This window comes from the organism of the source record quoted next, unplaced genomic scaffold (genome assembly GCF_019419815.1).
Source record: "Pyrus x bretschneideri cultivar Hongxiangsu unplaced genomic scaffold, Pyrus_bretschneideri_v1 Contig4, whole genome shotgun sequence".
In the NCBI taxonomy this organism is placed as follows: domain Eukaryota; kingdom Viridiplantae; phylum Streptophyta; class Magnoliopsida; order Rosales; family Rosaceae; genus Pyrus; species Pyrus x bretschneideri.
In genome coordinates this window covers 12,738,172-12,755,478 of record NW_025999723.1, presented here as the reverse complement: position 1 = coordinate 12,755,478, position 17,307 = coordinate 12,738,172, and the positions used below count along the sequence as shown (strand labels likewise).

General features: G+C 37.7%; 1 protein-coding gene across 2 annotated transcripts; it reads right to left on the bottom strand.

Annotated features, from left to right (window-relative positions):
• Positions 1-1,458: 1,458 nt before the first annotated feature.
• LOC103935089 (syntaxin-71-like) lies at positions 1,459-5,520 on the bottom strand. Of its 2 annotated transcripts, none has more exons than XM_048565695.1 (9): positions 5,237-5,520; positions 3,659-3,784; positions 3,028-3,193; positions 2,847-2,932; positions 2,436-2,504; positions 2,317-2,361; positions 2,081-2,143; positions 1,906-1,982; positions 1,459-1,694 (listed from the first exon to the last, which is right to left on the bottom strand). In XM_048565695.1, the coding sequence occupies exons 2-9, from the start codon at positions 3,773-3,775 to the stop codon at positions 1,682-1,684; spliced, it is 636 nt and encodes a 211-aa protein (XP_048421652.1). In that variant the 5' UTR covers positions 3,776-3,784; positions 5,237-5,520; the 3' UTR covers positions 1,459-1,681. The 2 variants fall into 2 exon arrangements, with proteins under 2 accessions (XP_048421652.1, XP_018499980.2); XM_018644464.2 differs by lacking the exon at positions 5,237-5,520 and adding an exon at positions 4,433-4,928.
• Positions 5,521-17,307: the final 11,787 nt, after the last annotated feature.

Below are 17,307 nucleotides of genomic sequence, written 5' to 3'. Positions count from 1 at the left end.
AAACTAATGAAAAGAACTTGAAAATTTTGAGTTTTAACGATAAGGACAAAATAAAGGGTAAAGTGAATAGTACAAGGATTAACTTTTTAGTGTAAAAATATGATTTTTTGTTAAAGTGAACAATACTGCGGGTTTTTCGTTAAAACTTCGCTATTTTTATTTACCTTAATGTTTTTTATTTACTTTTATAAAAATATTTCTAAAATTGATTTACAGCATTCAAGGGCTTAATGCTCCATGGGTAGGCCAATAGTTTCCCTTGGCAACCGGTCATTCGTTGATTTGACGTTAATTGGTCCACAGTTGCCTTTAAAAAGCCAACAGATTAGCTTCTTCCTAATCTACTAAATCAAAATATTTGTGTCGTTGAAATTTAATTTAACAGTTGAAGTTATTATAACTTTTAAAATTGATCATTGTTTGTGACCGTTGGATAAAAAACAACGACACAAATTTTTTGATTTGATGGATTAAAAAGAAGAGATCCGGTGATGATTCATTTTCAACAGATTGGGGGGCTTGTCCCCCTCATAACCGCTTGTAGACACTTATCCTAATCTGTATTCCCCCCCACCCCCAGTTTAGCAGTCCCCGTTTCGAGCATCCGTATCACCGAGTGGTTGCCTCAAACTCTTCTAGGAACTATATTAACTATTCCTTCCTTCTCATGTGCCATCCCCTATAGAGAAGCTTCTGAAACATCTTTATATACAGAGTTTTGTTAAGAATGGGTGTACCTGGTTGAGCGGGCCTGTAGTCTGTAGACTTCTAAAACTGAGCTCACCACGGACCCCTCTGTCCGGGTAATGCATCAGGGATGATCCTCCTGCTCATGAGAGCAGTCGGATCGTTCAATATGTTCTGGGGTCTAATGCTGGCGACTCTCCTTTCGGTCCTACGGGACGCTCGGTCGTGACCTTGGTTTTCACTTTCAAAGCTGATGCTCTTACATGGTATTAGAAAAAAAACTCCAAATGACAAAACATGCTATAGAATAGTTAAATTTTCATCATTGTTTTTTAATTTCCACTTATTTTAGTGTTATCTACCATAAAAAATAAATAAATAAATAATTAACCATCATAATTTTGCATAACAAATTTATATTTAGAGAGGGATGGTAATGCTAACCCAATTGAAGAAAGACTTACACGAAATAAGTTCACTATCATCACATCATCCATATAAGTTGTTTCCCTCTTATTGGGCCTGGTGTATAGTGTATACATAAATTTCTCAAGTAAAAATGCTTGTATCTAAGTGGCATTCCTTGCAATGTTTGCAAAGGTTGTGATTTCCTAAGCTGTTAGAGGTAGCTCATGTAATGAGGGCCGGTATGTAGGAATATCTAGGTCAAAAGTTCCTTCCAAAAAAAAAAAGTTCAATTCTCTTGCATTATAGCCAAAATGAATATGTGGTATTTCCACATAAACATTTGCTAAAAAAATGTCGGTCAAATATTTTGGATCTTCATGCAATAACTATTTGCTTATAAAAAGTTTGATCCAATAAATTTGGACACGGACATCCCTGCCTGCTAGCAGACAATACATACACAGAGAAACCTCAAACCACACGTTTATATATTGTCCATCATCAATGAGAATAGAGTGCAGATACTGAAATACACAACCATAAACGAAGTATAGAACTCGGAGAAGTAGTTGCTGGATCACTAATTTCACTTCAAGACACTGCAGCAGATCAAAAGCACAAACATTAAAACCAAAGAACGCTGGCTTAAACATTTGAAGATTACATTATTCATGATACATTGTGCCTTGTATAAATTTGAAAAATCAATTAAATTCTGCTAAAAGGGTTGCACAAGAAGACGACACCAGTGGAACAAAATATTTGTCAGACCATTACTGTTAATGCAGGTAGCAAAGAGATCAAACTTACTTGTACAAATAGGCGGCGATTCCTAAAACCAGAATCAGGAGGGTGATATCGATGCAAAAGTTCCGGCTAGACCTCAGCTATAGCAGAACGTTGATAAGGGTGTGAGGAGGCGATATCAATGTAACAGTTTCGGTTCATACGTCTAATTTAAAAAAAACGCACACAATGCATTTACCTTGACTATGGTATCCTTGAGTCTCACATTAGTGTTTTTAAGGTCAGCATTTGCCCTGTCAACCTGGAGTGGCGTCGAAATAGAGCTCAATTATCGCATTTAAACCACTTGCCACTTGATGCAATCAATATCAAAACGTAACAGGAGAATACAGATTTCACGACTTCCAAATAATGAAGTTCAGAGTTTTCTAATAGATGAACGAAAGAAAATGACTTAGAAGGCAGAGGGGTTACCTTATCATCTATTTCATCCATCAAGGGCACTTGTCTATCTATTTCCTGTACATAAAACATATACAATTATAACAGTCACCATGCAAAAAATACGTGAATTGTTAATGGTATGAACAAACCTCATTCATGTCGCTGGCCATATTTTTCAATGTGTCCAATCCTTCTGCTATAACATCTAGACCTTGATCCTGAGTCAAAGTCAAATTAATATTCGATGTAAGATTTCAGCACTTGCTATGTCAAGCAAAAGTGACCAACAATTTCAATCTTCAAGCCGTATTGCAAAGAGAATTATTTAACTAAATGGTGCAACAAAAGAATTTACAAGAGGAGCCAGATTCCAGTCTCGCGAGTAAAGCATTTTAAGCATGTATCTAATGTGAATCAAAATGAGAACTTCAATTTCACAAACAAGATCAGTAATTTTAATCACAGAGCAATTAGAAATCTCTACCACATCTCTCGTTACAGAGAAAGTACAATAAATTAGAAGCACTACTTTGGATAGAACATGCTATACGAATACGTGCCTGTTTCATTCTTCGCATTTCATACTCCTGCCTAAAGCGATCCGACTCCTCAGTTTGTTGAAAGTACTCATTATCATATCTCCTATCTGACATAATTTAAGATTAAGAAAAGTTAAAAGTGATTTTAGTTCTCTTAACCATGGAAACTTTGGTCGCAACCTTATGCTGGTTGCATGATTACCTGAATTCGAGTCAATTTTGATTCCAGCGTACGGAGCTGAATCTGTCCAACCACCAGTTTGTTTAGCTGCAGTTGTTGATCCATCTGGTATTCCTTCTATCCTCTCTTTTAGTACAAATACTAACTCGCTTCGAGCCTCAAGGTCTTCTTTCGAAAGCCCTTTGACCTATGCATGGTTAATGATTGTATTTCATAATAATTAGTTATACACAAAGACGGCACAGAATAGTATCAGAAAATAAAATATATAGGGAATTGTTATTAGCACATCACAAATGTCATTATGCACCCCTCCCTTCTATATAACATACGGAAGAAATTGCGCTACGAGGAGTGTTGGTGTGCCAATAATATCTTTCAATAGACAATATTATGATCAAACACAAAATGCAACCGCCATATTACAAGTATAATATTTTAGTACCGATTCGGTATAGTATTCTAAATTTCTAACCAAATAATCAATTTACTCTTGTGGATTGATTGATGCATAGAAATCATTATTCACTAAATCCAAACCAAAGTAAGTATATTCGATTGAAAACTTGAAGCAAGTTGTGACATTTCTTGGAAACCAAGAAAAATGTTGAATATGACATAACTTAATTATATGAACATTCAAGGATTAAACCTTTTTAGGAGCAAGTCTTCGCAATTTGGGGAGCTCTTCAAGCAAACGAGCCTTGGTTCGTCGAATCTCAGCATTCATAGCAACAGCAGTAGCCCTGTTCCTCTCCGTTGATACCATCTCCGATTTCTACAAATACCAACAATTAAAACAGACAATTCATAATTCATCACGACATAAGCTCAGTTCGGTAAACACCGATAAAAATGAGAGAATAGAAAAAGATTAAAGCTTTAATTTTTTATTTCTCTATTTCACCAAACTTTGGTTCGCAGAATAATCTCATACTATTACCATAATTTCTTTTGACTTTATGTTTATTTGGCTTCATATTCTATCCTTTCCTTTCCTTTCGACATCACTTTGGTTTCTCAGAAATCATATGGACTAAAAGGCTAACAAAAACTAAAACACAACAAAATCGTTTTTGTTTTGAAGAAAATAGGAAAATGATTCCACGCAATTTTTTTTTCTCTACGCATATATCTTTATTTTTGACCTTAACAGATCGAATAAAACAAAGGAGAAGCAACAGAGAAAAATAATCAGGAATACACGTTAATGAAAAAGGCTGTGCATAAATTATCTCGTAAATATTATTGTCACAAAAACCTACCTAGCACCCTTCACATGAAACATGGAATTGAGAATTCTATATAGGTTTTTTCTGATTTTTTCCCTTCCTCTACTTCAACTAATTAATTTCTCATCAACCAACCAACCAGACACAAGCTTAGTTTGTTAAGGAAAGAAAAATAATAATAGAGAGAGAGAGACCTGGAGAGCAGCATCGAGGTCGGCCTCAACGGCCCCGTATAGGCGAGCAAAACCATCGTCCCCAGAAATATTATTAAGCTCCTTTTGCTTATCTATGTCGTACTTGTCGTATTTCTTGCATATTGCATCAACCCTTGTTATCAAATCGATCACACTCATCTCTCTCTCTCTCTCTCTCTCTCTCTCTCTCTCTGTGAGTTGTCAACTGATCAGAGACTCTTGTTGCAGTGGTGGGTTTTCTGGTTCAGTCGGAGGACGGAAAAAATGAAGGCCAACTAATTACGTTGACTGTTTTGATTCTTTAAGTAATGAAATGAAAAAGAAACGTAAGAAAAGACAGATAAGGAAAGACAGAGAATGGGCAATTAAGTTTTGTGTTAACAGTATTTTAATTCCTTAATTATTGTAGGGCGGAGATTATAATGTAATAATCGTAGGCCCACAAAGCAGGATGTTGTGCTAGTTTATTTTCTCTTGATGTTTGTTTGGAATTTCCTATGTCTGATTCTGACAGGTGTACTTGTATGTTGTATTTTGTACAGCACTCGGACACTGATTGCATTCTGGCGTTTGATGGGGCCTAAAAATATCATACGCAAACCCAATTAAGTTTCAAACATTAAAACCAAAGAAGGCTGGCTTAAACATTTGAAGATTACATTGTTCATGATCCATTGAGCCTTATATAAATTTGGAAAATCAATTAAATTCTACTAAAAGGGAGCACAAGAAGACGACTTCAGTGGAACAAAATATTTGTCAGACCATTACTGTTAATGCAGGTAGCAAAGAGATCAAACTTACTTGTACAAAGAGGCGGCGATTCCTAAAATCAGAATCAGGAGGGTGATAGCGATGCAAAAGTTCCGGCTAGACCTCGGCTATGGGAGAACGTTGATAAGGGTGTGAGGAGGTGATATCAATGTAACAGTTTCGGTTCATACGTTTCGACAATCCAAACCAGGTGCTGTATGGCATTACTGTTTGCATCTCCCTTGCTGAAAAATGCACACAACGCATTTGCCTTGACTATGGTATCCTTGAGTCTCACATTAGTGTTTTTAAGGTCAGCATTTGCCCTGTCAACCCTGTCAACCTGGAGTGGTGTCGAATTAGAGCTCAATTATCGCATTAAAACCACTTGCCACTTGATCCAATCAACATCAAAACATAACAGGAAAATAAAGATTTCACGATTTCCAAATAATGAAGTTTAGAGCTTTCTAATAGATGAACGAAAGAAAATGACTTAGGCAGTGGGGTTACCTTATCATCTATTTCATCCATCAAGGGCACTTGTCTATCTATTTCCTGTCCATGAAACATATACGATTATAACACTAAAACATCTCAAGAACATCCCCAAAATGATGATAATGACGTAATTTGAGAGTCTGGGGTCCCTACCTCGTCGGGAAATCCGTGGGTCGCCAGAGTTCGTGATGGGTGTGGAGGTCTCGGGTTCCCCGAGAAGGAGAGCTAGTTACGGGAAAAGAGAGTGGGGAGCTGAGGTGGTTCGCCGGAGTGGAGGTGGTGGTGGCTCGGTGCTCCGGTCTCGGTGCCGGTGATGGTAGAGGGAGGACGAGAGCGGTGAGAGCTGGTCTGGGCTCGAGATCGTGACGTCCAGGTGGTGGTGACGGTGGTTCGTCGGCGTCGCAACGGCGAGGTGGTGGTGGTGTTCCCGGGGAGTGAAGGTGAATGAGAGAGATGAATGAAGAGGGAGGATGACAGAAGTGAGACAGAGAGAAAGGAAGAGACAGAGAAGGAGAATCGGGAGAGTTAGAGAGGGAAGAGAGAGAGGGTGACGTGTGAGAGTCAGAGAGAGACTCGAATCAGGAAGTGAAAGAGTGCATGCGAAAGAGAGGTAGAAAGTATAGGGAAGAGTGGAACCTTCATCCTTAGTTTAAACGGTTTGTTAAGGGGGCGTGGAACTGTAGTGAGGGGCTTTCCCCTCTGGATCACTTCAGGGGTTGTTTATGTACCTTTGATTTTCTTGTTAAACATTGAAATCGCACGGTGTTTGGCCCATTCAGGAAGAAAAAAGATAAAATTTTAAAGCAGCTGGGCGGTATCCAGAAAGAACTTATGTCCTCAAACTATAATGATAACTCTTCAGATAATTTTAGTGAGAAAGTTCACCTAGAGGTTCAAATTAATAAAAGACTTTCTCGAGTACTTAAGGAGGAGGAAGTGATGTGAGCGCAAAAAGCAAAGTCTAATTGGTTAAAATATGGTGATAAAAATACAAGATTTTTTCAACTATGTGCGACTATAAGAGTGCAATATTACCATTTTGCCCCTTATTGGGAAAGGTGCATAAATCGTGCGATTTACGCCTCATATGTGCACACATGTTTCGTAAAAACATTTTCTACCTAGAAAGATGTGAAAAGGAACAAAGAGTAATAAGGACTCAGATGTCCACACATGAAATCCACGTAGGATTTCCACTTAGCCAGCTAGGGGAGTTTAGGGAAATAAAATAAAAATAAATGTGGGACGGGATCCTACCAATTGGTTTAGAGGGTGTCCTCATGGACTGACAAAAGATGGGCACCTTAGTAAGTCGGTCGACAATCATTGAACATCATCATTGTCTCCACGTGTACAAGGCTATTTGTACATGAAGTCCACAGTCATATTCTCTCATATCCATTCGGATATAAGGAGTGACTGTAACAACTCAAACGGTTTCTTTCTTCCTACCTTGACTACCTGACAAATCAAGTTCTTGCTTAATGCCTAAGCAATCTCCTTTTTCAACCCAAGTCAAATGTGGAAGGGTCGGACTTGGAAATTAATTGACAAGGTTTCCTGAAGATCTGTAAGTAACGTCACATCAATACTCGTGAGTTGTAACTAAAATAGGATATAACGTCTGAGTCAACCTTGTGCTTTTCTGTTAAGGATGAGAGTAACTATGTTTACACAACCTGGGTAATACATGTTGGTGCAATTGTAGAAAAAGATTAATTTCTTCCATCGCTGGGCTCTACAATTAAGCTCCTTCCAAGTGAAGATGTATTTGAGGGGTTTAAGGGAGTCAATGAAGATTTTGGCATGTTTCTCCATGATGTGAAATATTCTAACACTCAAATTAAAACCCTATGATTGTAGTATATGAAAGTAGGGATCGTTTTGGGGCGGGGATTAGAAGGGATGCTAATCAACATAATTAAAACTCAAAAACACTAAACAAGACTCTATAGACTCTAAACTAACTTAAAACACTCAAAACATCAACAAACACTCAAAAAGACTCAATTTTAGACCTAACAAGTATTTTGGACGAAAATAAACCTTAACTTGACTCAAAAGACTCAAAGAAAACAGATTTTGACTCAAATAACAAGACTAAATGAAAGGGGGATTGTTTTTGACGAATTTAAAACTTAAAACAAAAACTTTGTAGAAAGTACTTTGTAAAAATGAAATTAGGTGAATTAAATGGATGAAAGACTAGTTAGAGGGTCCTTCTCCACACATGATATATGCATACGAACCAATTTCCAGTTATTTTTCCTTTAGACTATGAATGACAACGCCCCAAATTAGTTGCATCGCACAACTAACCCTCAAGTTTTCTTTATTTCATTGAATTAGATGGAATACGCATCTAAACCAAATTATCTTTTTCAAGTTCTTTATATAAGACGCATAACAAAGATACATATCACAAGTCATTAAGTTTTGTGAAAACTATAAGCATTGACAAGGCATTCATCACTATGAAACACATGAGACTCATACCAAGGATTTACTTAACGCGATTGTGACTAGCAACCTCCACTACTTGTGAATATAAGTGAATAACAATTACGTGAAACCCCCCTATATTCTAGCATCAAGTTTATGCATGCAAATTAAGTGTTAACCCCCAACCCACATACATAAACCAGTTTTAATAACTTAGATAAGCAAATCACATTCATGCCTTAAGAAACAATAACTGGACGTAATCAATTCATATAAAACATATAGTCATAGCTTCGAATTCACCTCTAACTAAAAAGAAGTTAGTTCCACATGTTCGCAAAACAAAGATAACTAAACTTAAACATTAAAAACAAAGATAGAATACACCTAGAAACACTCCAGGTTGCTCCTCCTTCCTTCCTTGCTGCCAACAATGGGGATTTATGTGAATTTAGGCTCTTGAGGTGTGGTGGATGGTGTGGTGTGAATTTGTGGTAGAGGGTGGTGGTTTTTGAGTGTTGTGGCATCAAGTATTTATAGGGTGAAGGGGAGGCACGAATTTGGGCTGAAAATGAGAGGAATTAGGACTCCAAATCACCAAAGAACAAGGATACTTTCAATCATATTCCAAGGAGGACAAGGAATGGTCCTTGTCGCAGATTCTAGAACTTCTAGAAGGGTTACATGTGTCATAAACTTAATGCACCAAAATAGGGCTTCTAGAACTTGATATTTAGGTGATTTAATGTGAAAAGGAGTCCTCTTTGAAGTTGGAATTAAGGTAGGAAAAGATTTGGATAGGATAAGATAAGATAAGGTTGGATAAGGTTTGGATAAGGTTTGGATAAGATAGGGAAATTTGGATAAGGTTCCTTATTTCTTGCTATTTCCTTATCTTCTTTGCATTTGGACTTCTTTCTCCAGATTTGTAGCCTTTCCAAGCCCTTCTTGACTTCAATTTCATCCATCCTCTTTGCTCCATGGTTAAGCTATCCAATCTATGCCCAAAACTGCTCCATTTAGCTTCAAAACGCCCTTTCTTGCTCCTTTTGCCATTAGGACCTAAAAACATACGAAAATAGCTTAAAAGACTAAAATAAATAGTAATTAACTCATTAAATGCAAGGAAACAACATAACTAAGTAGCATAAATATGCTTCTATCACTCTATAGAGAAACTACCATCAAGTTTTTAGTGTAAAGGTAGCAATTGTCAACTCTAAGTTGTAAGTGAGAAAGTTCACTTCATGTGGTTCCAATTGTTGGTAGGCATAAGCGGTTAGCCTACTATGCTGCATATCACGCAGCTAGAACATTCAGTGAAGTATTATTGCAAATTCCGAAATTATTGGTGTCATCAAGAAGTGTAAGAATCATAGTCTCAAAGAGACAACATCACAGTTGTCAAAAAACTTAATCATATTCACATCTCAATTGAAGCTAACTTCTTTCCTAGTCAACTTGTAAGGAAAAAGGCTGTGGAAAAAGTTAGCACATAATGTCAATGGTAATCGACGAGACCAATGATCCCTCGTATTTCGCAAAACTTTATAGGGGTCCCAATTCTTCTACAACTACAGCATTTTTAGGATTGACAAGAATGTCGTTTGCTGTGCTCACGTATCCCAAAAAGAAACATAATTTAAACAAAAATGGCACTTAAGGAATTTAGTTAAAGCTTATTCGCTTTGAAATTGCTCAGACTAAATCATCGGTGTTTAGAACATTTGACTTCATTATTGGAGTAAACAAGGAAGTTCTCGATAAGGTTATCACGAATCTTTCGGAACATGGGTGAAATACACGGTCCGTCACATTTATGAACGAAATTGGAGCATTTGTGAACCCGTATGACATTAAAGGAACTCACAATGAACATGTCAAGTCCTATACACAGTTTTAGGAACATCATTATTTTAGAACTTCAGCTGATCGCAGCCAAACTTTAAATCAATCTCGAAAAAAGCTCGAGCTCGATAGAGTTGGTCGAATAGATCAATTCAAGACATGGATTAGCAGTTTTTAATCGTCACCAAATTGAATTGCTAGTAAATAATGTAAAATTTTAAGGTTTGGTCTTTGTTCTTCAAGAATGGAAGTAGAAGTCTCTATGATGAAGATTCAAGGAAAATAGGTGTTATACCTGGACACATGTCAGGTGTCTCACACATCTCAATCTAGTGGTATCACAGGTAGATATTTAGAAATGACGTCAGGAATTTAGTTTGATCGGGTTCACAATTTCCAGCTGTACCAAATTGTTATCTTCATCTACAACATATACTAACAGGCCTTCACAACTTTTCTCAATAAATGTTTCACCTTTCCAGCAGAGATTAATTTGTGCTTTAGTTTATGATGTTTGCATGTAGAGGTGACCACGGGGATAACAGGTCGTCAGAAAAATGACTACTTTTGATTGATGCTCCACCAAATGAATAATAATAATGCAATTAATCTATCTCCTGGATTACATGGAATTCCACAATATCCAATGAAATAAGATTAACTGGCATTACGGAATTGGTAATGGAAACGGTGCAACCATTATACTCGCATTGGCATAACAAACTTGCCTTGTGGCATAGGAATTATTGAGATTTACCCGACTAAGGTAATATGACTGACTAGTGGTTAAAGTAGTTGTCATGACTACGGGTTTGCTACTCGCCTACATGGCTTGCTCTTAAGTTTCTATGATTGTGGTTTCGTTGGCTCTAATTGTCTTCATAAATGTGTATGTCGATGGTGCCGCTACCAAACATTTCTATGGTATTCTAGTGAATCGATGTCCTGGCAATGGTATGATATTCATATACCGCACTGCACTTTCAATATAAAGAGACTATACGACCTAGATATTGGTTCACAACTCCCGAATGCAGGACAATCTTGTTCTGGTGACAAATAGTGTCACCTAGGTTGGCTACAACCTAGGGCATGGTCGGAATAGTAAGTAAGATTTTCTAGGAAAGCTGCTCCTATGAGGTGATTTTGTCGCTTTTGGGAACACTGACCACTGCTTTTGGTATGTAATTATCGAAACTAGTGTTTGTGAAACTACCCTAATCTTGAGAGTGTAAATTATGGTTAACTTTACCTTAGAATGGGAAAAATCGAAATTTGATCTGCCTCCAAAAGATCCAGAATCATAACTGCTATGATTAAAAAGATTGACGTTGTCAGGAACCAAATGTGAATGTTCTCTAGAGGTTATTCCATTAAGTGCAACTACATCAGCACTAACATAGTCCCTTAAGAAATTTTCAAAACTTCGAGGTGCAACAAAACCTTGAAGAAATCCTAGGAGGTGGCACGAAAATAAATAAAGATTGCCAAGGATGAAAACGCTTGCCGTTTCTTAACGAATAAGGTTTGGTAATGATGGTTGGATTGTAGTTGGGACTGGTCGGTAAAATTTTTGGTTGTACACAATTATCGATATAGCTACCCTGCTTCAAGGTCAACAAAACGTCTCCATCTCGGGTCTTCTATGGCGAGGAGGTTTTTCACGTAAAGTCTAGTCGTGGTCGCCAAAGTGTGCTTCTAGAATGTTGAAAAGACGTAGAAAGTATCAGCGATAGTTGTTCCAAGTTGCTCAAAGGTTATGAAAAGCTGACATATTTCGTGCTCGACGAGGTGGCATAATTATGACGTTAGAATTCTAGAATCGAGAATGCTTACATCACGTGTGTGATGATAGTGATACTGCCTAACCTATACTCTAATACCAAACTGACACACCCCAACCCGGAATGTCCACCTAGACACCGGAATCGCGATATGTTGGCCGATACTTGGAAGGTGACGAAGCCATAAAATGTAGTGATGTGGAAAATGTGAATAAATAAAAACCTAAAAGTGACTAATTTAGAGTGTGCATGTGAGCCGGATTGAACCCATATCACACAAATGATGTCAGAGCATAGATAAATTGCAGTAAAAGAAAGGTACATACATTTATACCAAAAGGAGAAGTCTCCTGCATAACAGCTTTTGTCAACATTCCTCGCTGTCACGACACCTTTGCCACTAACATCCTAGAGGGGCGAAAAATAAGGGTGAGTGGGCCTGAAAAATAAAGTTTTGTAAAACCTTTTCGAAAAGTGTAACCCCTCACTGTAAAACAAGTATATGGTTTCCTAAAAATATTATAATAATAGTATGTAATAGGTACCCTGAATCACAATCAGGTAAAGGATGTAGGCACAACAACAAGGTATCTAAACATCAAAGTATCTCAAAATGCTATTACAAGAAAACAATGCTCATTAATTTATGTAAGCACCTAAGTCCATTGCAGAGATATTCAGACAATGGAAAAGGCTGGGTGTAAGTTTTACATTATAGTAACTACATCACGTGAGCTGCACTACTCGGTTCACATACGAGTCCAACACATCACAAAAAAGGACAGGTTGGCACCTAACTCAGGATCCAAAGCGAATGTAAACGGTGTATGTGAACTACACATGAAGTTGGTCCTTGGCCCAAGACAGTACAAATGACTAAGAGACATCATGAAACATGTAATAATAAGTAGATAAAATGCAAGGATGTCATGCCACAAGTTTATGCCCACAAATAATATTAAAAGCATAAAGTGTACGGAAAGTCTATTTGTAAAGCTAAACATGGCATGTCATATCATAGTGTATAAAAGAAAATGTTAGGAGAATCACATATATATATATATATATATATACTTAAAAACGAAAAGACCCACTCACAAATACTTGCGATGTCACAACCATTCGATCTGGGAAGCTGGAGTCTCAGATCTCACCTAAGCATAATATTGGGACCTATTAGTAAAAATCAACTCAAACGGCTAAATTTGGGAAAACGAAGTGCGGATTCAGAATTAGAGCCTTGAAATACGCTAAGAGGGGTCCCAGGCACATTTTGTAAAAAGTCAACGGTCAATTGACCCGGCAGTCAACTATGTTAAAACTTTGAAATTTCACTAAATAGATGTCAAAATGGACTTAGGCATCAAAATTAGCCTAGGAAGGTTTCTGAGAAAATTTCAAAAAAGTCAAAACAAGGAATATTCCAAGAATATTTTGGAATATTCCAAAATCCATTTAAGAATCTGGGCTGGGCCGGATCCCAGGTTCAGATCCAGGTTGGAGGGTCTGGGCTTGGGTCGATTATAAGTTTAGACCCTTTTTTTTTATACCGAGTCAAGTTAACCTGTTTAAACTCATGGGCCGGCCCAAAAGTTTGGGGCGGGTCAGATTTGGGCCACGAATTTGATTGGCCTCTTTTTTTTTTTTTTTTTTTTTTTTTCTTCTCCGACCGATTGCGGTTGCAACCGCCGAAAACTAGTGATTTGGCCGGAAAAATTCTCGAGCTCCTAATGAGCTCAAAACTTAACCATTTTTCACTCTACCTACCAAAATGAAGCTTAAGAGAAAATGAAGAGAAATATATCTATCCCGTGGCCAACTGTGGCCGAAGTTGATCGAAAAACGGCTCAAAAATCATCGGATCTCCACTGAAAAACTAGGTTTGTTACTCTTGGGGTATTTCTGGATCCAAACAACACTAAAACATCTCAAGAACATCCCAAACTAGCACAAATGATCCAGAAAGCAACCCAAAATGATGATAATGACGTAATTTGGTAGTGTGGGGTCCTTACCTCGTTGGGAAATCTGTGGGCTGCCAGAGTTCGTGATGGGTGTGGAGGTCTCAGGTTCACCGAGAAGGAGAACTAGTTATGAGAAAAGAGAGTGGGGAGCTGAGGTGGTTCGTCGGAGTGGAGATGGCGGTGGCTCGGTGCTCTGGTCTCATAAATATTATTGTCACAAAAACCTACCTAGCACCCTTCACATAAAACATGGAATTGAGAATTCTATATAGGTTTTTTCTTATGTTTCCCTTTCTCTACTTCAACTAATTAATTTCTCATCAACCAACCAACCAGACACAAGAATAGTTTGCTAAGGAAAGAAAAATAATAATAGAGAGAGAAAAACCTGGAGAGCAACATCAAGGTCAGCCTTAACGGCCCTGTATAGGCGAGCAAAACCATCGTCCCCAGAAATATCATTAACCTCCTTTTGCTTATCTATGTTGTACTTGTCGTATTTCTTGCATAATGCATCAACCCTCATTATCAAATCGATCACACTCATCTCTCTTTCTTAGTTGTCAACTGATCAGAGACTCTTGTTGCAAAGGTGGGTTTTCTGGGTTCAGTCGAAGGATGGCAAAAATGAAGGCCAACTAATTACGTTGACCATTTTGATTCTTTAATAAATGAAATGAAAAAGAAACGTAAGAAAAGGCAAAGATAAGGAAAGACAGAGAATGGATGGAGGGCAATTAAGTTTTGTGTTATGAGTATTTTAATTCCTTAATTATTGTACGGTGGAGATTATAATGTAATAATCGTAGGCCCACAAAGCAAGATGTTGTGCTAGTTTATTTTCTCTTGATGTTTGTTTGGAATTTCCTATGTCTGATTCTGATAGGTGTACTTGTATGATGTATTGTGTACAGCACTCGAACACTGATTATATTCTGGTGTTTGTTGGGGCCTAAAAATATCATATGAAAACCCATTAAGTTTCGAGGCTCGACTGTCATAAAAGTCTCAAGTCAAGCCTAAACACATGTAAATGTATTCAATCAAGAAAGAAATATATTTACAATCATGCCACAATGTCAGACACTTGTATTAATCATGTCATGTCCATGCAAATCCATGCATATTAACCACACCATGACTTATCACAGTAACTACTATCACAATAAAATAAGCTCAAGTTGCGTGGCGGGGCTTGCCAAGTGAATAGTGGTGTGGACAGTTACGAGAGTTTATCAGGCCTTAGGGGAGTCAAGATTATGGAAGACTTTGGGCTGCTTAGGAGCCCAAAAATCTAAGCTCACAATCCTTGACTTCTACGTAGGTAAGTTTGATAACGAACAAACATAGTTTTCCTTTTTCCCTATCAAGCCAGCCAAGTCAATTAGAAAAGAATCAGACTCAAGGCCTTAAGTTCACGTGAAGGCCCAACAGAGCTTGCATTTAATGAAATGAGAGGTGGACTTTTCCTTCCTAGCTCACGTAAGAGAACGATGAATGAAAGTCAGGAGACGCGTTACCAGAATTAATGCATGTGGAAGTTGACTTAGGGGCGCTCTAAGCAGAACACGCAGCATAGTCTTCACAAGAACAAAGGCACTCCACTGTCTTACACCAAAATAGAAGGTCGTAGTTGTGCTAGGAAAAAAGAGGATGAAGACTTAGCTATAACAAGAGATGCCTTAAGAAAGCCTACAAAAGAGAACTCTTCACCTATAAAAATGAAGATTCACCCCAATACAGGGAGAGATATAATGTTACAGAGAGAGGAGAGATTCAAGATTGCATTGCACAAAGGAATGGAAATCTCTCCCCAAGTGCAAACGAACTTGAATCCTAAAAGCCAAGTTCTTACGATATTAGGAGTTCCTCCTAGCTTCCTTCGATCTTCCTCAGCTAATATAAGCTTTCTTAGAACCCTAGGAAATCCAGATTACCCAACCTATAACACTATGCAACCATGCAAATTTCTCTCTTATGAACTTTTAACTTCCACATCATGCCTCACTTAAGCAAGTCATTATTTGCTTAATCATGACGTCTTTGAGTTATTAGTACAACAGAGATACTTCCCAAAACATGCTAATCCTCTCGAGGTATCAGAGACTTGTATTCAAACGAACCAAGGGAAGCAAAAGGTACCTGTCAAAGCCCAAGTCCAACTCGACCTAAAAGTCCCCCCACATGGTTGTACTTATTTGTTATTTTAATTATTATTTATTTTATTTTTGGATAATGTTAGGGAAATCATCTATTTAAATCATATTTTGTAAACCATATGATATGGTTGTTGTTGATTCGATTATTATTTAAGTGTTATTAACATGTTTATTTTATATTGGTGACACATCACATGATTTGCAAATGTGGTCTAAAAAGTTAGTCTACCTAGTATCTCTTTACTTTTATATTAGTTATGGTAGCAAAAATCCATCATCTTGAATATTGACAAATTTGTATCTACAAAACAATTAACACCCTTACTCAAAAACCAAATCCTCACGCACTCATGAGGTGATGGGGGTTTGGCCAATGGATCTCTTAGGCCTAAGTTAGTATCTATCGAAAGAGTGAGTGTTTATGGCTTTTATGCGTAACTTACCAAAATTTGGTGGAGATAGAGTTCTTTTATAGTTGGAATGGCCGGCCATAGGGTTTGAGCTTTGCTTTTCACGTGGCGGCATCTTATTGGCCACGGTGTGTCAACTGTTTGATGAATGAAGAAATAATATTTTCAAGATATTGATTATTGGGATAATGATGAAAGCATCCATGATTGATTATGATAAAGATTCCTTACTTGATGGAATTGACCTTCAATTAGGAATATATTAAAGATAGGATTTAGTTATTAATCATTTCTTTAATGCATTTGACTTTTGCATGCCACGAGCAAGGGAGCCTTGAGCAGTCGTAGACAGCTACCTGGGCCTCTAGAGATGTTGAGCTATGCAATGGAATATTTGAGAGCCCTGTCCATTTAATAAGGGTAATCTTGTTATTTCAGAAAAAGTACACGTGTTGTCTTCTAAATTTTTGGGATTACTTTTTCCTCCATAAATGCCCCACACATGCTGGGCTACAAGCAGAAAATTGCAGTAAGTGTAGAAATCCCAAGCTGCTTAGGTTTGCAGAGAGTTGTTTCTCAATTTGATGATCTTCCAGTTTGACGGAGAAATAGAGTATTCTTAGAAAAGGAAAAGCAATTGCTACCAAAACTTATTTAAGCCTGTCTTGAGCAGAGGACTAAATAAAATTGGAGAACAATTTTATCTCTAACAAGAAAGAGAGGAAAGGCCAGAGGGTATTGAAAACTTCTTCCCTAGTTTTCTCCTTTGCTTGCCCTTGTGAAGAGTTGATTGTCGTCGTTGGTTTTCTTCTTGGCACCGCACTAAGTAAGAAAAACTTAATTTTCTTTCTTCTTTATTTTTCTGGACCCTCAAAGCTCGATGGAGTGGCTTAGCGAGGGCCGAGGATGGTGAAAAAGCAGCCATGGGGCTCTTGCGTAAGTTAGGCAATCCGATAAGCTGCCTTAGTGTGTTGCGGTTGGCTGACGGGGGCCAGGTGCTCGACTCGTCTCAGG

Excerpts from the sequence above, each read along its gene's own strand:
- LOC103935089 (XM_018644464.2), bottom strand. The coding sequence starts at position 4,591 with ATGAGTGTGATCGATTTGATAACAAGGGTTGATGCAATATGCAAGAAA. Across the intron at positions 2,362-2,435 it reads TGGCCAGCGACATGAATGAG|GAAATAGATAGACAAGTGCC; the intron begins GTTTGTTCATAC and ends TTTTATGTACAG. Across the intron at positions 2,144-2,316 it reads TGGATGAAATAGATGATAAG|GTTGACAGGGCAAATGCTGA; the intron begins GTAACCCCTCTG and ends ACGCCACTCCAG.